Consider the following 24111-nt stretch of genomic DNA (forward strand, 5'->3'; position numbering starts at 1 on the left):
AAGAAGAAAATTTGAATATGGTTACATGATTATTTACAGTTTAAAACTGCCTGACTTCATGTTCATCATTTCTTAAAATGGAGAATAAGTCTGTTAGAGGATAAAGTATCGTCTCGGGTATCAGTGTGAGAACAAGCGAAGTAAGCTTGGGCCATGTGAGTGTTATTTACACATTTCAGTGCCTTTGTGATTGTTTAGCTTATGCGTCCCAGAGCTAAGCCACAGGTGTTCATTTCTTTAGGGACACTGGGGATCATTAGCAGGAACTAATGTGCATACACGCACACGGAGGTTATGAATATGGGCTTTTGCCCACTTTTTGAGCAAAAAAGTGAAAAGTCTCTAGACTTGGGAATCTGCATTTTTTTTCATAATAAAATTTTTATTATGTTAAGGAATCTGCATTTTTTAAAAAAAGTGAAATACAGCTCTGTTTTTAGGACATGTCCTTGAATGACCTCTACCACAGGTGAATGTCTTTAGGAAAGCAATGCTGCAAGCATTAATTAAATATTAAAATTCCTTGGATTACTCTATAAACAAATGTATTATCTATACAACTAAAATAAGTAATGAGTGGTGGAATTTTATGATCGAAGTCATTAGTGCAGGGTAGCTTGACTAGAGTTGCAGTGGTATTTATTTAAATGGTGTATATGTTATTTATAAATTCTGCGGAAGATTCTAGAAGAGGAGAGCGCTGATGAACAAACCATCTAACTTCACAGCAGCCAAACGTACTCACTATGTATTGTCTCCGATGGTTCAGTCTCTCGTTTTTAGCAGGAAGACCTCGTACTGGTGAACAAAGCCATGCCAATCGAAGGTGTAGGACATTTTCTTTGTCATACACAGGGTCTGATATTTTTCTCATGGTTTCCTCACTGTGACTTCAAAGTGGTTTGGTAAAGAGGGTTTTTGTCCCTTTTCCCTCTTCATTACTCTGTTGTATTGTTGCCATTTGGCACTGGGTTGTCATGAAAGCATACTGTTATAATGTGACTTCTCAAAATGCAGATTGGGTTTTATCCTGAGTCAGACTGCGTTCTCCATATATGATTTTAAGATCAAGGAGCGTTCTGTAACATGATTAACCATTCTTTGTGTTGGTATGATACAGGATTTGAATTTCTCCGGTTCTAAGGGAACTTAGCCCCAGGTTTAGATAAAAATCAAAGGGTGTTATGTATAGAATTGTTGAATCATTATGTCGTACACCTGAAACTAATATAACATGTATGTCAACTACACTGGAATTAAAATTAAAAACTTAATAAAAAAATCAGGGGGTGTTAAGGAAGAAAATAACACATGAATGCTGTTTAAAAATATATTTGGAAGAGAGAATGGACAGAGATCTCTGGGAGGAGTGTGGGTCTCCGATTATGTGGAGGGGGACCTCCTCTTTGCATGTCGGGCAGTATGGTCTACTGGAAGACAGAGAAAAGCTGTCACCTTGGAACATTTTCATGGCTTTTTTATAACCATTAGACCATAGTTGGGTCTGTATTGAACTTCCACTTCCTTTGTAGGTAGGGGTCTAGGAGCGGCCTCGAAGCCTGGATGGACAAAGGGGGTGGGGGATGCAGGATAAGTAAAATTTGTCTGCATAAATAATGAACAGGCATTGGGTGGGAGGTGAGTGAGAGAAGAAAAGAGGAAAAAAGGCAGGAATGAAGGGGGAGCCTAGAAGAGATAGGCAACAGGGCAGAAGCCCCAGAGCTTGTGGAGGAAGAAGGTTAGTGGGAAAAGGTGCAGGTGATTCAAACACAACTAAAACCAGATGTTTGATATTTAATTGCAGATTGTTGGTGATGATGTTATAAAATCTGCATCACCGTGAACTTTGGTGTACCTACTGGCAACTTGTGAGATTTTAAATTCAGTCCTTAAAAAGGGACCATGTTCTGCGTCCATCCGTGTTATATGGTACCGTGAGAAAGGTGGAGATCAGCAAAGACCATCTGAATGAGGACAGGCAGAGGCTGTGGATTCGGAGCTTCCTGTAGCAAGGAAGTCAACACCATCACTTGCATTTGGCAGAGGCTTAAAGGCGGGCAGAAGGTGTAAATACTTAAGAGTAAAAAAAAAGGCAGTGGGGGGGAAGGCTAAAGGCATATCATGGTTGGCATGGGGGAGCTGGAGGCAGACTGATGAGAAACAGGGCCTCCTATGGGATTGGTTAGGGGAGCATTTTTGGCTTTCTCTGGCCAGTCTTGAGTTGGGCGTGGCGCAGGGTGCAGAAGACAGTGAAGCTGGGGGTTGTCCACCACGCCCTGACCGTCCAGAGCTGATTGCAGCGGTGCAATTTGGCTTCCCCGCCCGCTTCCTGCCAAGGCTGTGGGGCAGGGTCCTAATTGTCGCAGATATTCTGACCACCGTTCATTTGTATAGTCAGTCTCTCCGAAGCAAACAGCAGGAGAGGGTGAGAAGCTAAGAAAATACTAGAGTAAGTAAAATCTCCGAGTCGGCAGTGAAGCACGGGAAAGTAAATAAACCACTGTAAATTCCTAGAAATCTAGGAGAGGACCGTTAGATTTTTTATAGCATTCAGGCCTGAGAGTTTTATTTAAAATTAAAGTTTGAGGTGACCTTGGCTGACAACTAGGATATAAAATCAAATTAGGTTTTTCTTTCCTTTTTTTTTTCTTTTTTTTTAAAGATTTTATTTATTTATTCGACAGAGATAGAGACAGCCAGCGAGAGAGGGAACACAAGCAGGGGGAATGGGAGAGGAAGAAGCAGGCTCATAGCGGAGGAGCCTGATGTGGGGCTCGATCCCATAACGCCGGGATCACGCCCTGAGCTGAAGGCAGACGCTTAACCGCTGTGCCAGCCAGGCGCCCCCCTTCTTATTTCTTTTTTAAAAGAAATTGCCAAATACCTTTTATTTTTTTTAAAGATTTATTTGAGAGGGAGAGAACGAGAGAGAACGAGTGGGGGGAGGGGCAGAGGGAGAAGCGGACTCCCTATGGAGCAAGGAGCCCAAGGCAGGACTTGATCCCGGCCCCTGGGATCATGACCTGAGCCCAAGGCAGACGCTTAACCGACTGAGCCCCTGAGGCGTCCAAACAAATACTTTTTAAAGGTTTCAAAACTTTTTTTTTTAACATCTGATTCATATTAATAGGATGAATTAATATGAATAGAGTTATAGCAGTGATGTAATGAGTGGACTGCCAAAAACTTTTAAGTTTTTGGTTCACTTACATATTTATCACTCATATATTTATAGTAAGTACCTTTTATAAACCATCTCTTTAAAACAAAGCACTGAGACTACACTAGCGAGCTACAATCAGACCCTGCTCTGAATAGGTTCAGTTTTGGTTGGGACGAAGAGACCAATGTGAAAAATTAAGATTGGACCACGCGTGGTTTGAAGAGTGCTGTATTGGTGGTTTGCATGGGGTCCAGCCAAGAGCCCTACTCAGTCTGACGGGGTCTGGAGATGATTTTTGGAGGAGGCGATTTTATTCTTGGACTAAATCTTGAAGACAGGTAGGATTTAACTCCTGAGTGGGCTCCTGGATGAGGAGTGGGCATTCCGGGCAGAGAAGTGAAATAATTTTGTGAGTCATTTTAAGGTTTCTCCCCGTATTATTTTGAGATACTTAGAGTAATTTACTTGAAAATACTTAATCATAGAGGTATTAAATTATATGCATGAGTCGGTTTTAATGTCTGCCCTAGGGAAGGTTAGTTTGTCTGTGAAATATGCTGTCACAAATAGACCCTCAGGAGGTGGTTGGTTAGCATTTGAAAGACCCTAATCAGAAGTTCACACCTGTGAAGTGTCTTTATCTTGATGACACTTTGTTAGAAGGATTCTTCTCTTTGGTGAAATGGCTCCATTTTTAAAGATCAGTGTATTGGCTGGAAATGATGGGCAATTCTTGTACCTTGGAAGGGTACAAGAATCCAGTGAGCCCAGCAGGGTGGAGTTCTTGGCATCCGGCTCTGGTTTGTTCCTGCCTTGGCAGTCTGGTGAAGTCTGTGAACTCATTCTCGGAAAGATGTTTTTTAAATACATACGGTATCCATCAAAATCCTAGAGGAAAACGTAGGCTGTAACCTCTTTGACATCGGCCACAGCACCTTTTTTCATGACACATCTCCAAAGGCAAGAGAAACAAAAGAAAAAATGAACTTGTGGGACTTCATCAAGATAAAAAGCTTCTGCACAGCCAAGGAAACAGTCAAAAAAACTAAGAGGCACCCCACGGAATGGGAGAAGATATTTGCAAATGACACTACAGATAAAAGACTAGTATCCAAGATCTACAAGAACTTCTCAAACTCAATACACGTGAAACAAATAAATCAAAAAATGGGCAGAAGATATGAACAGACACTTTTCCAAAGATTACATACAAATGGCTAACAGACACATGAAAAAATGTTCAAAATCATTAGCCATCAGGGAAATTCAAATCAAAACCACACTGAGATACCACCTTACACCAGTCAGAATGGCAAAAATAGACAAGGCAAGAAACAACAAATGTTGGAGAGGATGTGGAGAAAGGGGATCCCTCCTACATTGTTGGTGGGAATGCAAGTTGGTACAGCCACTTTGGAAAACAGTGTGGAGGTCCCTTAAAAAGTTAAAAATTGAGCTACCCTATGATCCAGCCATTGCAATACTGGGTATTTACCCCAAAGATACAGACATAGTGAAGAGAAGGGCCATATGCACCCCAATGTTCATATCAGCATTGTCCACAATAGCTAAATTGTGGAAGGAACCGAGATGCCCTTCAACAGATGACTGGATTAAGAAGATGTGGTCCATATATACAATGGAATATTACTCAGCCATCAAAAAGAACAATTTCACAACATTTGCAGCAACATGGACTGCACTGGAGGAGATAATGCTAAGTGAAATAAGTCAAGCAGAGAAAGACAATTATATGGTTTCACTCATTTATGGAACGTAAGAAGTAGGAAGATCAGTAGGAGAAGAAAGGGAAGAAGAAAGGGGGGGTAAACAGAAGGGGGAATGAAGCATGAGAGACTATGGACTCTGGGAAACAAACTGAGGGCTTCAGAGGGGAGGGGAGTGGGGAATGGGATAGGCCAGTGATGGGTATTAAGGAGGGCACGTATTGCATGGTGCACTGAGTGTTATGGAACTTTACATCAAAACTAGGGATGTACTGTATGGTGACTAACATAATAAAAAATTATAAAAAATAAATACATAAGGCAAAGTAAATAAACTGCATAGGGATATATAGGAAACCATTTGTACTGAAATACAGGTATCAATATATTTTTAAAAAAGAACAAATTCGCCCCTCTGCTGGGCCCAAGTAATCATCAATCCTGTGTTTCTAAGAGCTTTTTTCTGGGGTTTTCCCCCACCCAGCCATGCTCTGCTGCCTCACTTTGAGCACCCTTGGAGCTGTGGTCTTTTATTTTACAGTAGTCCCCCTCCGTCCCTCTGTGCATGAGCGACCCTGACCTCTAGGGATTTGGGGCCAGAGGCTAGAATTTTGCTCAGTTTGTCATCATGAGCCAATCTGCTCTCTCAGTTTAGAGTTGCTTTCGCAGCTCTGACTGCCATCTTGTAGGTTATATATCCAGGTTTTAAGGTTCATCTGGATGTTTTCAAAATAAATTCAGGTAAATTAAATATCTCAAAAAGAAAAAAGAAAAAGGCCCAAGTCTTCATATGGATGGGTCGCTAAGCCTGTAAATCTAACTCTTGGCAGTTACTTATTTCAAGGTCAGCGGTAACAACAAAATACACCTTGCCCTCTGCTAGGAAACTCTGGCTCACCCACACATTCCAATTTATGTAATGCTAGTTATTTTACATTTGTGTTCGTTTCCCTTCTAGCCCGTAGTAGCTGTTAAGTTTTGAGAGTGGTAGTGATAAAAATCCCCGTACCTTCATATGGCAAGCTCATTGAAATCATTTCTCTTTGTGTGTGTGTGTGTGTGTGTGTGTGTGTGTGTATTTATATGGGTCTACTTATACTTAATATTTGTAGAAATGTTGAGATGTATCAGTTCTACAGATTTTTTTCTTGCATTTTGTTGAGAGTAGATAAGTAACCCTTCTGATTTGTATGGGAATATATCTAAAATGGTTTATTTTCTTAGATTTTTATTGTTACATTTTCTTTGTATTTTCTGCTAAATTCTACTCCAAGAACTAAATATGTTTCTTTGCTCTATGCTCCAAAGTAATTAACACTTTAAAACTTTAATTTTCATCTGTTCTTTTTTGCTTGAATCATTGATGTTTAATTTTAAGTGAGCATTTTGCCAAAGGAATGTGGTCTTTTCCTTGTTAGGATTTGAAAACCAGTGATCTTTTCCTTAAAACTATTTATTATTTTGATTTATGTAGTTGTTGAATAGAATATATATAAAACGGATGAAACTGTTTTTCAGTTTTTATCTCCCTTGCCTTGCTCAAATTGGTAAGCATCCAGACATTTTCAGTGTAATTTTATTTCTATTTTTCAGTGTGTGTCTTTATGGGTAGTTTTCATTTGATAATGTAATCAACTGTCATTGTTCAGCAAAAATATAAATTAAAGGTGAATAGTCAAATAATCTTCTGCATTGTCTTGTAGTTTTCATTTACGTATTATAGCAAGCATTTTATTTCTTCATTATCCATCCTCTACCTGATATTTCTTCTAAAGGATCATTCTCTATTGGAAGGATTAAAATTTGTATCATCCTGGAATACAATTATAATTGCCTTCAGTCATTCAAAGGAAAACTGTTAATTAAAAAATTGAATGATATTATAATGAACTAGATTTCTTCTTTTAAAACTGATGAAATATATTTTTAATACTGAAATTTACATTTAGTGTGTATTTAAGATTAAGGTATTGTTTCAGGCTACATAGTGTTATGCCGTCTGGATCTTTTCTCAAGTTGATTGCTTTAATGAAATACAATGATGAGAGATTTACCCATTCTATTTTTGAACTCTTGAAATCAGATCTTCAATGAGGATCTTTGATTGTGTCACATGACGTGAAACTGCTGGGTTGTAGGGTGTGTTCATCTTCAGCTCTGGTTGGTGCCGTGAAATTCGTTGTTGTGCCAATTTACTTATTTACTGTGGTATGTGAGTACCGATGCCCCCCCCCCAGTTTTGCAAGTTCTTGGTATTAATGTGATTTCTTAACTGGATATATGTAAATCGGTATCACAGTGTTCTAATTTTCATTTCTCTGATCATTAGTGGGTTTGAGTAGTTCTGCCATATTTGTTGGCTGTTTGGGTATTCTCTTTTGGGAACCACTTGTTCCAGTTTTAGGGATTGTTCATCTTTTTCCCGTTGATTTTTTTTTCTTGTATTCCACGTATTAATCCATTGTCAGGTATGGAGATTGTAGAAATTTCTCCTAGCCAGTGGCTTTTCTTCTCATTTTGTTTATGGGGACTCATCTGATACAATTTTTTTTATTTCAATTTATACTTTTGAGAGGTTATTTAAGAAGTCCTTTCCTACTTTAGTATCATAAAACTGTGCTCTTATATTTTCCTTTAAAAGCCTTTCTTTTTAACGGTTAGATCTTTAATACTCCTGTAATCATTTTTTTTTTTGTATTCTCTGGTATTTTTTTTAACCAAATAGATAGCTAATTATACCTAAACCTTAAACGAATAGTCTATATGTTTTTGCACTGTTGCTAATGCTCTCGCTTCCTTTTGCTGAGTTTCCATATGCGTCTGTTTCTGGCCTCTCCAATATAGTCTATAAATCTCTTTGTCTAGCCCTATGCTTGTACCACTTTATTTTCTTTACAGTAAACCTGGAAACTTCGTAGGGTAAATCATCCCTGCCCATGATTTCTTGAAAATTCTTTATTATTCTTGTTTCTCTTCTGTTGTTGAAACCAGCCTCTGTGCTCCAGAGCCAAAATGTAACACAAAGGAGAGTTGGTGTATAAAGAAGGAAGACAGTTTATTACTTTGCTATAGTAGGCTAATGCCTCCAAGGCTACAAGCCCATCCAGGGTAAAAGGCTGAGGGGTTTTACAGGAAAATACAGGATGTGGGTGGTTCCAAGAGGAATCTGATACACATTCTGCCAGCTGTCTTCATCATGTCAAGGTGGTCTTATGATTAGCACTGGTGCGGCCACCCGAGTCTCGATTATTAGTATACGTTGGGGTGAGCGAGATGTCAGTATCGATACTGAGTTCCTGGAACAAAGGATTCTACAGAAAAACTAGTGAGGGGAAGGGAGAGGCTTCAAGAATGAGAAAGAGGAAAATTTACTCAGAGTCAAGCCTTGCTCAAACACTAGTGTGTCCCTCTAAATTTCCATCCAACTTTCTGTTTCTATAGCAGTATCACTACTTTCCAAATACATTATGGAATCAATATGAGGAGTTCATGAAAACCTCCTTGGAATATACATTGGAATTATGGATTAATTTGAAGAGAGTTGACCTCTCTGAGTCTTCTCATCAATGACTATATGTTACCTTCATTTGTTTTTTCTCTGATACAGAAATATGAGTTTCTGACCTACATCATTTTTCTTCTCTCCGAAGAGCTTTTTTTTTTTTTTTTTTAAAGATTTTATTTTCAAGTAATCTCTCCACCCAATGTGGGGCTTGAACTCACAATCCCAGGATCAAGAGTTACATGCTCCTCGGACTGAGCCAGCTTGGTGCCTCTCTCTGAAGAACTTTTTAAAACATTTCTTGCAAGGCAGGTCCACTGGCAGGAAATTTCTTCCATTTTTGTTAGTGTGAGAAAACCTTTATTTCTACCTTTACTTTTGAGAGATAATTTCACTCAGAATTCTAAGCTGGTGGTTTTTTTCTCTCAACTTGGAATATTTCACTCCAGCATGACCTGTCGGGTAAAATGAACTGAGATAAATGAGTCTTTAGTGTGAGATTGTATGTGTGTGGCTTGAAGCCAGGTTCTGTTCACTGTTTGCTGAACCTGTGGTTTCAGAGGGTAAAATTCCTTCCAGCATCCTTGTTTTTGTCTCTCCTATTGTTTTGGGTTTCCCTAATAACTCCTTCTGACATAAAACCTGTGTCTTGCAACTCTCTCAGTTGTAATCTGTTTATTATACAGGAACCTTGTGGATGTTGTGGTGGGAGGGGAAGCATACCACAGTCCTATGGTTAGATTCCTTCTGTGAGCCTGTGCGTTGGTCAGCGACCTTCACAAGTACTTCTCAGTTGTTTCCCCCCACACGGGAGATAGGAAGGCTTGGAGGTGCTAGAGTTTGGTTTGTCCTTTGCAGGTCATTTAGGTTCTTCTTCTTCTTCTTCTTCCTTTTTTTTATGCTGTGTTAGTCACCATATAGTACATCATTAGTTTTTGATGTAGTGTTTCATGATTCATTGTTTGTGTATGACACGCAGTGCTCCATGCAATATGTGCCCTCCTTAATACCCATCACCAGCCTATCCCACCCCCCACCCCCGTCCCCTCTGAAGCCCTCAGTTTGTTTCCCAGAGTCCATAGTCTCTCATGGTTCATTCCCCCTTCTGTTTACCCCCCCTTCGTTCTTCCCTTCCTTCTCCTACTGATCTCCCTGCTATTTCTTATGTTCCATAAATGAGTGAAACCATATGATAATTGTCTTTCTCTGCTTGACTTATTTCACTTAGCAGAATCTCCTCCAGTCCCATCCATGTTGCTGTAAATGTTGGGTAATCGTCCTTCCTGATGGCTGAGTAATATTCCATTGTATATATGGACCACATCTTCGTTATCCATTCGTCTGTTGAAGGGCATCTCGGCTCCTTCCACAATTTAGCTATTGTGGACAATGCTGCCATGAACATTGGGGTGCATATGGTGCTTCTCTTCACTACGTCTGTATCTTTGGGGTAAATACCCAGTAGTGCAATGGCTGGGTCATAGGATAGCTCTATTTTTAACTTTTTGAGTGACCTCCACACTGCTTTCCAAAGTGGCTGTACCAACTTGCGTTCCCACCAACAGTGTAAGAGGGATCCCCTTTCTCCACATCCTCTCCAACGTTTGTTGTTTCTTGCCTTGTCCATTTTTGCCATTCTAACTGGCGTAAGGTGGTATCTCAGTGTGGTTTTGATTTGAATTTCCCTGATGGCTAATGAGGTCAGTTAGGTTCTGGTAAAATAGTGTCCCCTGTGTCCAGGCCTTTGTTGAGGAGAAAAGAATGCTCTGAGCATGTTTCAGAGTGGTTAATTTTTCCTCCTTCTGCTGGCAGCATGGGGGGGGGGTTCCTCTGATTTTCACCTTATGAATCTAGTGGGGATTCTGGGCAAGTGGGGGCTCCACTAAGGCTGGGCTCTAGGAATATTTATCCCCCAAGCTCAGGCTCCAACGATTAGTTACCGTTCCAGTTTTTGTACCAGTTGCTGGCTCCAGTGGCGATTTATGCTCCTCTTAAGTTGTGATTCTCTGTATTTGCCTGGTTCTTCAGTGTTTGGGGCAGCAGTTTGTTCTGTGATCTAAGTTCTCTGATGTTTCTGAGAAGAGTTGTTGATTTTGTTTAGCAATTTTCTTGTTGTAAAGATGTTTGGGACAACTTCCAAGGTTTTTTCAGAAGTCTACCAATGGTGATTGTACCTGTAAATATTTTCTACCTGTTTTTCTGTAGAAGTCATAATATCATAGATACCTTATAATTTTATTGCTCTTGTAGATCATATCTTAATTATGTTATTTAATTGGTTACTGTAGGCATATAGGAATATTGTTGATATTTGTTTATTCATCATCTGTCTGACGATCTTGCTTTTTGACCGTGCTTAACTGTTTTTCAAACTTGAATTGGACACTTAGATCATTTATGTCAGTCCCACTTCTTTAAAACCTTTAAGATAGGGGTTGATCATGTTGATAGGTGTTCAGAGTAGGATATATTTCTTTCCTTTGCATGGTTTTTGCTTTTGACATCATTGTGAGTTTAGAGCTGTCAGGATTCCTTAGTAGAGCATGACATCTATGCTTTGAGTGATGTGACATCACTTAATGGAAGAGGATAAACAAAACATCTCTGGTTCTTAAGGTTCTTGCAAAAATATCAAGATATATAGAAGCTTATTACATAAGGTAGAGCTGGAATAGGTTCACGCTGATGGGCCACTACTCATGTGTGGAGATCTTTACCTGTGTTGAGCTTCCTTTCATTGGTTTGGACAACAAGATGGTATTGGTGGGCTGTGACCAGCTTCTCCTGCCCTTTTATCAGTGTGGAGAGAACAAATACATATTTCAGGGTCAGGAATAAATTCAGTTGTAAACAATAGGAGTTTTGCTTATTGTTGCCAAAATTGTTCATCAAACGAAGGAGTAGGTTTCCAAATTAGATTGTGGAAATGATTTGTCCTTTCTTCATTGTTTGTTTTTGCCCAGGGGAATAATTTTGTTATTTTGGAGTAGGTTTCAAACCATATTTGATTTTGCTCTGTGTGAAATAACGAGGAAATCCTAGAGGTGGTTTGTGTAGTGGATTTACATCTTTTGAATCAGTTTCTAAAAACACCCAAGATTAACTTGTCATGGCTCTTTGATGTATTTAATAAAGCGTGAGGATTGGGTATCTCCTTTTCCCCCAATATTTTGATTGTGTACTTTAAACTTGAGTAATGATCACCAGCTTATATATATTAATTTGGTGGTTTAATGTCAACCCATGCCAACCAGATTTTATGTTATACAGTAAAGTTCCTTTCGTAAAGTCTGAAGATTTGATAGATTACTGTTTTGATGATCATAATGTCATTTTGACCTGAGGACTTTTTCAGAGTTAAATGAGCTTGGTGGCTTATTAAATGTCACGCAGAGTTTAAATCCAGAATACATTTAGCTGTTGATTCCCCCCCCTCTTTTTTTTTTTTTTTTTGATTTTCCCCCTCTTTTGATTAGTGATTCTGTCAGTGCAAAAAGCACAGATAGTAGTTAATAACCAGTTTTGTGATTTAAAAAATTGGAACCAAGTCTTTTATGTCTTTTCTTTAAGGTTGTTGATTATATCCTGCCACCCTTGGTGTCCTTGGTTCAGAGCCAAAATGGTAAGTGTGACCACATCAACGAGAATGCCACTAGGTACACATTCTGTTTTCATTCCCTCTCCATGTACTCACATTCTTGGCATTTTTTTTTTTCCCTTTCAAGTGGAGTGGAGACTCTTCAGCTTGCGGTTGCTCTCAGAAACCACATCTCTACTCGTGAACCAGGAGGTTGGGGATGGCAAGAAGGAGGCAAATGTCAACTTTGACAGTAATCTGCTGGCTCTCATTAGAGACGTCTTACTTCCCCAGTAAGTCACACGTGCTGCATTCATATAGAGAAGTGTAGAATGTCCAGGATGCTTCTGTCAAATCAGGTCCAATGATGGAGTTGGGGTCTCGGTGTCCTGTGCTACTATACTGCATAGATCCCAGGAGAATCCATTTAGAGCCTTAGCTGTGTTCCCTAAGGCCCATGACTCTGAGGTTTTGCAGATTTACAGGTGTTCTGTCCGGAGGGGTAAGGTTTATTATTCAAGGTCAACATTACAGGACTATTGGAACATGCAATCGGGACGTTTCCTGGCTCTGCTCTGAAATAATAGAGATGGAAAGAAATCTTCCTTCACCCCAAACTCTTGGAATGAAAATTAAGCTTATTTACAAACAGGGTATTTTGGTGGGGGGGAGGTGTGGATGGGTGGGTGGTACTAGAACAAGTAATGACTATTAATTAACAGAATGGGGTGTTATTTTTTTCCTTTGACTCCACGGTTCACGTAGCAAACACACAGGAGGATGACGACTGAGAGGACCCAGTGCAAATGTGTGAAACTCTAAAACGACATCTTATAATTGAGGGACATTGAAGTTTTCTTTGCCCCACCGTGAGTCTTATCAAACAGAAGTACAGGGCTCCCTTGTTTTATTATGCTTTGCTTTATTGTGCTTCGTGGATGTTACATCTTTCACAATTGAAGGTCAACCCTCCGTTGAGCCAGTCCGTTGGCACCATTTTTTCCAATAGTATTTGCTCACTTCGTGTCTCTGGGTTACAGTCTGGCAATCCTCACAATGTTTCGAGCTTTATTATTTTATTTGTTATGTTGATCTGTGATCAGTGATTATGACTTGCTGAAAGCTCAGATGACGGTTAGCCTTTTTTAGTAATAAAGGTTTTTTAAATCAAGGTACATGCATTTTTTTTTTTTTAGACATAATGCTGTTGCACACTTAATAGACTATATAGTATAGTGTGAATTAACTTTTATACAAGCTGGACAACCAAAAAGTTCATTTGACCTGTTTTCTTGCCGCATTTGCTTTGCTGTGATGGTCTGGGATGGAACACACAATATCTCTTAAGTATGCCTGGAACTGAAGTTGAAAAACGTATGCCAGCTATCACTGTTAAAGAAAATTTTTACAGAATTCAGCAGATGCTGGATTGCATGTCCTGGACCTGTGTGCCTGCCTACTCACGGCTTCCTTCAGGGCCCAGGCTCTCTGAGCTCAACAGGGTTTCAGGAGTGGCAGTTTCACCAAATGCTCCCTTCAGTTTGTCGTGCTTCCCCAGATCACCGGCTCTCGTGTAAGACAAAATTCATTTCCACACTATATAGACGCCAGATCTGATTATATTCCGTAGCACTCAACCACTCATCGTCGGTTTAGGAAGGTTCGTCTTAGGGGGTGCGTGGCCAGTGTGTATGAGCCCTCTTCCTGCAGAGGGGCCTGTCGGGACTGCTTGGAGCTTGATCTGTGATGGCTTGGTTTCCAGAGCCAGACTCTGTTTCTCCTATCCCTGCACTGCTGCCGTGGGTTTCGGGGAGACTCCTGGTCATGAATGTGTACTGTAAGAGTACTTTTGATACCCAAAGTAAGGAAGTGGTTATCTATAGAAGAAAAAAATTTAAACTTTCTCATGCGAGAAACTATCAGTAAATGTATTTTTGGCTCCCTTTGTTATCTCTGAGTGTGTATGTTTGTACTCATATGGGTAAACATAAGATTAGAACCTTCTCTCAAGGGATTAATTCATGCTTTCAGTGCCATCTTACACTTCTAAACCATATGTAATTATATGCATCTTTCTGATAAGAAAATGCCTACAAATATATTTTTTGTGAAAAATGCAATTTTTGAAAGATGTACTTTGGATATCTGCTGTCTAACAGCTTGTAGAGAAGCATTTCTCAGGACCTGAGATGTGCCCCCATGGTAGAGACAGGATTTCCTTTAACAGGACTTCACAGGTTACTTAAAAAAATTTTTTTTAAATTTATTTTTATTTAAGTTCAATCGAGATACAATGTATTATTGGTTTCAGAGGTAGAGGTCAGTGATTCATCAGTCTTATACCCAGTGCTCTTACATCCTGTGCCCTCCTAATGCCCATCCCCCACCCTCCACCCCTGCAGCAACCCTCAGGTGGTTTCCTATGCTTAAGAGTCTCTGATGATTTGTCTCCCTCTCTGATTTCTTCTTGTTTTACTTTTTCCTCTCTTCCCCTATGATCCTCTGTTTTGTTTCTTAAATTCCACATTATCAGTGAGATCATATGATAATTGTCTTTCTCTGATTGACTTATTTCACTTAGCATAACACCCTCTAGTTCCATCCACATCATTGCAAATGGCACGATTCAGGTTTTTATTGATGGCTGCGTAATATTCCATTGTATATATATCTTCTTTATCCATTCATCTGTCGATGGACATCTGGGCTCTTTTCTGTAGTTTGGCTATTGTGGACATTGCTGCTGTAAACATTGGGGTGCAGGTCCCTCTTTGATCACTGCATTTGTATCTTTGGGGTAAATACCCAGTAGTGCAATTGCTGGGTTGTAGGGTAGCTCTATTTTCCACTTTTGAGGAACCTCCATACTGTTTTCCAGAGTGGCTGCACCAGCTTGCATTCCCACCGACAGCGTAGGGGGGTTCCCCTTTCTCCACATCCTTGCCAGCATCTGCCGTTTCCTGAGTGGTTAATTTTAGCCATCCTGACTGGTGAGGACTTCACGGGTTACTAATAGCTGGTTAACACCCATGCAAATTTGAAATAAAATTTCTTCCTATCTGAAGTCTGCCCACTTTTGGAAGAGTTTGTAAAATGAAAAGTGTTAAATCTATAATTCCGTGCTTTTGTTTTACTCCTCTGAGCTTGAATAAATACTGTGTACTTCCTGTAATGTGTATCTTTACTTTTCCCAGAGATGAGGAATTACAGAGGAAAATACAAACGAAACCACATGGCAATTCAAGAACAGAAGTAACGTAGATGAGTGCAGGTTTTCATTAAGCAATTTGAAATCCACTTTAGATAATATTATGAAATTGGTTGGGATATGGTGTGCGGACACTTTCAAAGCTGACTGACTCTGACGTGATGTGTAGATCTTGGCTCTACATTTCATTCTCTTGGCCTCAGTTTTCTAATCTGCAGAATGGGGACAATAGGGTCTAACTCAGAAGATAGTTGTGGGGATTAAATGGGATGCCTCTTATAAAACAGTACAGTATGTGGGGCACGGTGAACTCTTGACAGTAGTAGCACTGGTACATTATTATAATCTCTCCTAGTAACCTTTAAAGGCAGATCGTGATAGTACAATAATAGTAGTAATAGTACATACTTCAGAGATGTAAAGTGGCCATTAAAATAGGTATTGCTGATTGTGCCTACCCGGCATATATAGTAAGGGCTCAGTAAATGTTAAATAAAACTTAAAAATGAAATCTAATGCATTCATTTAACCTTGACTAGAAAACTAGAAATCTTGATAACTCTTGGTGATTATAAGCTTAGAAATGCTAATCATAGAAAATTCATGTTCTTCATTGAGTAGGTAAATATATGGCTTAAGAATTATGAGAAATCTTAAAAAAAAAGAATTATGAGAAATCTTGCCATTTGTGACAACATGAGTGGACCTAGAGGATATTATGCTAAGTGAAATAAGACAGAGAAAGACAAGTACCATATGGTTTCACTTATATGTGAAATCTAACAAAACAAAACAATTAAACAAAACAAAAACAGCCTTGTAGATACAGGAAATAAACTGTTGGTTACCCGAAGAGGGTGGGGAGGGGGGAAGGGGCAGGCGAGATAGGTGAAGAGGGTTAAGAGGTATAAACTTGCAGTTATAAAATAAGTTACATGGATGTCATGTACAGCTTACAGAACATCAATAATATTTTAATAACGTGACAGATAGTGGTAACTAGACTTATCTCAGGGATCATTTTATAATGTACAAAAATATTGAATCCCGTGATGTACACCTGAAACTAATAAAATTTTGTATGTCACTTGTACTTTAATAAAAGAATTGTGAAGTTTCTACAGTTTATAAGAGTGACATGGTATCGGCTTCAGTTTGGCAAATGCACATATTAACATCCACATTTTTTTTTTAAAGATTTTTATTTTATTTATTTGACATAGAGAGAGATAGCCAGCAAGAGAGGGAACACAGGCAGGGGTAGTGGGAGAGGAAGAAGCAGGCTCCCAGCGGAGGAGCCCGTGTGGGGCTCGATCCCAGAACGCCAGGATCACGCCCTGAGCTGAAGGCAGACGCTTAACAACTGAGCCACCCAGGCGCCCCATAACATCCATATTTTTAATTTTATTAAAGTTTTCTTTTTTTTTTTTTAAAGAGTTTATTTGACAGAGCACAATCAGGGGGAGCAGCAGAGGGAGAGGGAGAAGCAGACTCCCTGCTAATCAGGGAGCCCAATATGGGGTTGGATCCCAGGACCTTGAGATCATGACCTGAGCTGAAGGCAGATGCTTAACTGACTGAGCCATCCAGGTGCCCCATAATTGTGTTTAAGTTTTAATCTTTCTTTGACCTTAATACTTTGGCTAAAGCCAAGGGGATAGGCTTTTCATGCGCATATACTGTAGGCTTCAGTTTTTACACAAAAAGTGTTATATTAGTTAAGACTATTTTATTTGCAAACAGTAACCCTCAAATTAATTTGGAAAATAATCATGTGTTCACATTAGGAGCTTGTGCTGATATTAAATATAGCTGGATTCAGGGGTGTGAGTGATGTCGACAGTCTTGGTGTTTGTGTTTTTCTCACCATCCCTCTGCTCAGCCTACAGCTATGTGGCTTTGTTCTCAGAGAGGCTCTTTCTACTTGGTGGTTAAATGGCTCCTGGGTGTTGATCCTCAGGAAACAGTGGATGTCTTTTCTAAAAGCTTTAACACAATGTTCAGGGAGGACAGTAATTTAATCTTGTTAAATACCATGTAATACCTGTGTTCCAGGTGCTTGTCAGAACTGCTAGTGCTATGAATGAAAACTCAGTTGTAAGAATAAATATCTTATTAAATATTAGTTATGGTTCTCAGAGAAATAGAACTGATAGGATGTATATATAGAGAGAAAGAGATTTACGAAAAGGAAATTTGCTCCCATGACTAAGAGGCTGAGAAGTCCTGAGACTGGCAGTCAGCAAGCTGGAGACCCGGAGAGCCAATGGTGTAGTTCTGGCTTGAGTCTGAAGGCCTGAGAACCAGGATAGCTTGTAGGGTATATACCAGTCTGAACGCTGACAGGCTGGAGACTCAAGAAGAGCTGATGTTTCCAGTCCAAAGGCAGCCAAAGAACAATGTCCCAGCTCAAGGCAATAGGACAGAGGAGTTCTCTTTCACTCAGCCTTTTTGTTTTACTCAGGTCTTGAACTGATTGGATGAGGCCCACCCACATTAGGGAGGGCAATCTGCTTTACTTAGTTCACTGACTCAAATGTTAACCTCACCCAGACAGACCCAGAATGATGTTTGACCAAATAACTGTGCTCTTGTGGCCCAGTCAAGTTAACACATAAAATTAACCATCACCCCATGTCTCATAAATATCCTGGGTGGATTGCTTTCGGTATAAATTAATGAATTAATATAAAAGAAGTGTTACCTCTTCGCAGTGCCCTTCCTTTGCTTTCTGAAGAGATGAACTTCAGTTGTAAGTATTTGTTTAGTGCCTTTTCTTGTGGAGAATTATAATACCATGAATAGAGAGGTGGTATTTCAGTTAGATTTTGAAATCTAGATAGGGTTGCGTAGAAAAGCAGTGGGTCTTCTAGGCAAGATTGGGGCACGCAAAAGTGTGGAAGGGGCAGAGTAGTAAGCAGTAATCGGGTCAGCTTATTTCCAGTGGATACCTGCATGGGGTAGTTACATGAAGTGAGCCGGGGAGAGAATGTTTTTTCTCCTAATCAGCTTATTTATTCACTGGTACTAATTGAGTTCATCTTACCCTATAGGCATATTTCTAGTTTCTGGGAACATAATGACCAAGACAGGCACAGCCTCTATGGAACATGTGCTGTCTGATAGAGCCAAATATGTCAGACATTAATATTTTTTAACTGAAGAAGTCTGTAAGTCCTGCAAATAGAAATATTTGGTTAAGTATAAATTAAATACCAAAGCCAACTTCCTTCAGCGGTGTGCCTGTGTAATGTTCATAAACCTGCCACAGAACACATGTTCTTTCTGAAACGTTCTGTGTGTTTACTATTCCTTGGCTTTTGAATTTCACAATTCACCCATTTAACTTCAGAAACACTGAATCTCAGTGTTTCTCAATATTTTATGACCTTAAGACACTATTTCCTACGCTTATCCATTACCATCTCCCAGAACTCTTTTGATCACAGTTTTGAAATACTACTCAAGGGCTTTTCCGTTAAGATCAGGAACAAGAAAAAAGATGCTCGCCATTAAAACTTCTTTGTAACATTGCATCACGAGTATTAACTAATGTGATAATACAAGAATATTAAACTCTAAATATTCCATTAGATACATATTGATGCATAACGAATTATCACACACTTCGTGGCTTAAATCAACATCTACTTAGCTCTGTAGGTGGGAAGTCTGACAGCGTGACCGGGTTCTCTGTTCGGGATCTCACGCCACTGAAGTCAGGTGTCTGCTGGGCTGAGTCCTTGCCTGCAGACAATGGGGGAAACCTGCTTCTGGGCTCAGTCAGATTGTTGGCAGAATTCAGTTTCTTATAGTTTGCATTAGTTTCTTAAGGCTGAATTACCACACACTGACTGGCTTAAAACAACAGAAATTTATTCTTTGACCGTACAGGAGGTCAGAAGTTCAAAGTCAAAGTCTTGGCAGTGTTGGTTCCTTTTGGAGGCTCTGAGGGAGAAACCATGTGTCTCTCCTGGCTTCTGAGGGCTGCCAGCAATCTTGGGCTTATAGCAACGTCCACTCCAATCTCTGCCTCTGTCTTCACGTGGCCTTCTCCCCTGTGTCTGCCTTGAATTTGCCTCTGCTTTTCTTGTGTAAGGACATCTGTCATTATGTTTAAGGCCGACCCTGAATTATCTTGAGATCCTTAGTCACATCTGCAAAGCCTCTTCCAAATAGGGTCACATTCACAGGTCCTGAGGGTTAGGACTTGGACATATCATTTGGGGCCATTATTCACCCCGGTACACAGTTATAGGACCAGTCTTTGTTTCTGTGCTGCCTTGTATTCCATTAGGTGCCCACACTTCTTCTCACGGGTCCCTCCATCTTTACGTCAGCAACAGTTGTCAGACCTCCCTCGTGCTCGTAACATTTCTGAGTTCCTCGTCTGCCACCCACCAGCTTGAGAAAACTCTGCATGTTCAAGTCTGTGATGGTGGCCCTTGGTAGGCTGGGTCTTATGATTAGAATATACTTGTGACGAAATCTTGGCTCTGCCACACTTGGTGCCTGTGTCGTCACCTCCTGTTCCTCTCCTTCCTTCCTTCAGTTTCACCTCCTCCAAGGTGGTTGGAATGCCACTAACATAACTGATGCACAAGAAAAAGTTTTTTTCTGGGAAGAAAGATAACGATATATACTCAGGAAATTGCTACGGTTTCCTTCAGCAGAGAGACAAGATTTGGTTCGGGAGGTTCATGCAGAAGAGGCAATATTTAATGAAACTTAAGTCCAGAGTGACTTCATCAATTAAAATTGGCACCTCTCAGAAGTTTAATATCAAAGTCATTATCAATGAACTGGTAGTATTGAAAGTAGTCTCTTCTCTTGACTGAATGTTTTTTTCTGAGACTTGTTCCACAAGGTGAGGGCATTTCTCTTTCAGTATTTAACCATAAATGGGACTAGATCCTTCACTCAGGAAAGACACCATTGCTCTTCTTGGGAAAGAGGAAAGTTTAATATTCATACAAAGGTAGATCATGTCATTTGTACTGCATTGTGTGATTGTGCATACGAGGTTTAAAGCCCTTCCTTCCTTCCTCCCTCCCTCCCTCCCTCCCTTCCTTCCTTCCTTCCATAAATATATATTGAGTGATTCCACTTGCCAGGCACTGGGGATGCTATGGTGGGCAAGATTTGGATCCCTGTCCCTCAGTGCAATTATATTCTAGTGGGTGAGACAACACAGTAAACAAATATATAAGATGATTGCAGTTAATCGTGAGCACTATAAAGAAAAACAAAACATTAAACAGTGTCAGGGGATAGAGAATGATCATAAGGGGAATGAGGAAGGGGCTGTTTCAGGTAGAATAGTGAGGAAAGCCTTTAATGCCAGGTAGCAAGCCATGGGGGAAAAATCTCTAAGGAATTTGCCTTTGCTAGGCTGGAACTACTTTGCCAATATGTATTTTAGTTTTCATATTTTCTTTTAGCTTTTTGTGTTTTGAAAAGAGATCATGCTGATATAAATGTGCTTACAGTGTTTTTATGACAATATGGCAGTCAGCATTTCTCTCCTGGGGAAAATGAGTATTGCCATTCTTCTTTATAATTCTCTTGTGACCTGTGCAATCATCAGGGCCATAATGACTTCATAAATTATTAAGACTTTGTTTTTTAGAATCTCAGAAAGGGCTATATTTTTTACAAATTAGAATTGTATTTCCTCTTAGAAATTGGAATTTGTTAGTGGATTCCATTAGTGGCAATACACCGTAGAGCTGTTTATCTGGCTTTGAAATAATATCTGGTAAAAGTTGTGAGCTTGACTACCTGGTGTATATGTTGGTGGCTTAACGGACATCCAGATGGTTCTTTATTGCGTCTTTGTTTCCCTTAACCACAAATATCCTATGTTAAAATAGATGTAAATTGGCCATTTCTGATGGAAATCTGAATTAGAGTATTTCAATTTTAGCTTTTCCTTAGATAATTTTATTTTGCAAATAAAATTTAAATCACAGATATTTTTTTAGCAGAAAGAAGCATCATAACATTCTGCTTTGTTCCTTTTACCTAATCCTTCTACGTTTTGAGTGTCTACCTAAATCAGTGCATTTAGGTACAGTGATCCCTCCTGGGATACAACCTATAGGAATCTGAAGTAGGATAATCTCAGAGTGAAAGTAAGGGTAAATATTCTTGTATCCCTCTGAATCAGGATAATACTGATGCTCTAGTTCTTTGGATAATATTTGGTGAACTTTGAGGGTTGCTTCCTTTTTTTTTTTTTTTTTTTTTTTAAGCCTTTCAGGCCTTCGTAGTAAAAATTTGCTATTGGTTTTCTGGAAATCCAGAAGAGCTGAGAGTTTACTATCTGAAATTATGTTTAACAGTCATTTTGAAGTCCTACCTATCTTTCTTTCACTTAAAAATACTAAAAAATATACAAATATATATGTTTATATATGCCATTTGTCTATTTCTCCACCCACTTATGTATCCATTTAACTTCTGATGTACTTAAATACCTATGCATCCATGCAAGACAGCGGAATATCATGTAGAACTCAGGTTCTACAAGACTGAAAAATTCTCAAGATATCAACGCTTTGGTTCATATCCTTCTCAGTTCATAAAATTTTGGAGTTGACTCATGATATCACCTAGTTCAAATTTTGGACAAAACTTACAGAAAATGCCTAAGAGTAGGTTATTTACTCCTTTCTCACAGCCATCTGGTGGGGAGGTCCTTGGCCTTCTCCAAAGGCAGGTTTCACCTCCACGCCTTTGCAGCCTTCTCTTGAGCTTACCCCACACATCTCTTTGCTCTACGCTCTAAGCTTTGAATCCATCTTGCATTCTGTTAAGCTATGCCTTTAAACACACTGCCGTCTTCATATCTTTCCCTTGCTCAAAAACCTTTGTAGAAAGTAACATTAACAGCACTTATCTAGCCATTCAAGGCTCTTCACATTTTGCCTCTTGCCTACCATTTTATGTTAATATCTGCCTGCTCCCCAACATGGTTTCTCCATTTGAGGTGAGATTTACTTAGTACTTTCTGAAATTTCTTCCTTAGAACCTGTCTGTACTGCCAATTCCCAGATACCATACTGGGAATATCTCGTCTATCCTAATATAAGTAGATTACTGTCTTGTAATCTACTTATCTACATCTACATTTATAAATGTACTAAAAATGATTAAATAATTTCCAGTTACTGAATATTTAGGATTTCCCCAGTATTTCATAATTATATATACTGCTGCAAAGCGTCACTTTTCAGGCTACATCTTTGGGTACATACTATTTCTTTTTGTTGACTCTCTAGGGTTGGAATCACTGTAATAAAGTTATATACATTTTTAAGGGCATTTAATATGTTTTGGCAAAGTTTTTTCAGAGATGATGAAGAGTTTATAGTACCACCTTCCCTTATGAACCTATTTTGCTGTAGCCTTGTTATCTCTTGAATTCCTTTAGATATTAGTGAAGTTGGCCATTTCCCTCCATGCTTCTTGGCCATTTATATTCCTCTTAGGTGGATTTCGTCCACTTTTTTTTTTTTTTTGGTTGGATGTTTATTGGCTTGCAATAGCTTTTTATATATTAAGAATATCTACTCTGTTGTATCAACATTCTGCAAAATTTTCCCTCATTTGATTCATTTATGGTGGTTTGCCATTGAGAAATACTACTTAAAAACTTTGAAGCTCTAAATATTTTTTGATTCATTTCTTATTGTCATGCTACAGAGCACTTCACTCAAGATTATGTGAATATTTACTCATTTAGTATTTTAATGGAAATTAAATTTTTTTACTTAAATTCTTAATTTATGGGTGATACATTTTCATAATATATGCCCTGACCATTCTAACCCCCTTTCTAAGGTCACTCTTTTCTTTTCCAGTGTATGTCCCCTTTATTTCCTTTTAATTTATGTCTATATTCTTGATCCCACAACACTTAATAACTGTTGTTATTTTGTAAAGTAATTCAGCTTTTCATTTAGTGGTATCTTCCTCATTGTACTTCCCTCTAAAGTTCCTTGAATATTCTGGAATCCTTCTTTCCCCTAGAATTCTCAGAGCACACTCCATTGAGATGTAGAAATGTGAATTTGTGGCTTACTCCAAGCAGAGTGGACCTCTTCAAGATATGGGCCTCCCCTTTCTACCAACAGAATAGATACTTCTTTCCACTTGGCCAAATATTTGGTCACTTCCCCAGAGTAGCTTCTCCCAAAATGCAGAGTTATTTTGATAGCCTCTTTCCACTTCCTGCCAGCTTACCTAATTGGGCACCAGGCACTTAGCAAGATAAGGAAGAGACCATCCCTTGGGTCCCTTAAATATGTGATTTTTAGAGGTGTTCTCTCCTTTGGGATAGATGTGGATTTAGGACAAATGTCTTTTCCTGCTTGGGTTCCAGCTGTTTGGAACCTGGAAAAGACCCTTTATTTGGGAGGATTCTAGAAGTAGAAGAGTGGGGGCTTATGTTAGCGATCTCAGCCTGTACCCAGGCTCAGGGCACTTGGAGGGCTCCTCTCCAGCTGCTCTCCATCAGAATGGGCCGGCTCTTCCCTGGTCACTCTCCTTCCAAGGCTTTTCAGGAGTCCAGACTTATCACTGTTTGGTTCCTGCCAAGTCACATTCAGAGGAGTGCGAGATCCAATTACCGTCAGCTCAGCTGCTTTATCTCTGTTCAGAAGACAAGCTTAATAAATCACAGCATTCTTCTGGCTAGTTCTTGCTGACCATTACAAACCTATCTTTGATGAAATGAAAGTATATTCGATATATTCAGTATTTGTATTCTAAACAAATCTATTATTACCCTTCTTTTTCCAGGGGGAGAAAAACATAACAATATTCTTTGGGGAAATTCTTATGCACAGACCGGTACAGGCTTCATCTTTCCCTCCTGTTTCAAGGTTAGATAACCTCAAACAACCTAAGACACTTGAATTTCAGTCAGTC

At 39.4% G+C, this 24111-nt stretch overlaps 1 protein-coding gene across 6 annotated transcripts in view; it reads left to right on the forward strand.

Annotated features, from left to right (window-relative positions):
• ULK4 (unc-51 like kinase 4) overlaps positions 1–24111 on the forward strand; it is a 592175-nt gene that overhangs the window by 203931 nt on the left and 364133 nt on the right. For all 6 annotated transcript variants that reach the window (XM_026496788.4, XM_026496790.4, XM_026496789.4 and 3 more), the window contains 2 exons: positions 11963–12014; positions 12118–12262. In XM_026496788.4, coding sequence (XP_026352573.1) covers positions 11963–12014; positions 12118–12262 — 197 coding nt within the window. The remainder of the gene's footprint in view (positions 1–11962; positions 12015–12117; positions 12263–24111) is intronic.

This window comes from Ursus arctos, unplaced genomic scaffold (assembly GCF_023065955.2).
Source record: "Ursus arctos isolate Adak ecotype North America unplaced genomic scaffold, UrsArc2.0 scaffold_20, whole genome shotgun sequence".
Taxonomy (NCBI): Eukaryota; Metazoa; Chordata; class Mammalia; order Carnivora; family Ursidae; genus Ursus; species Ursus arctos.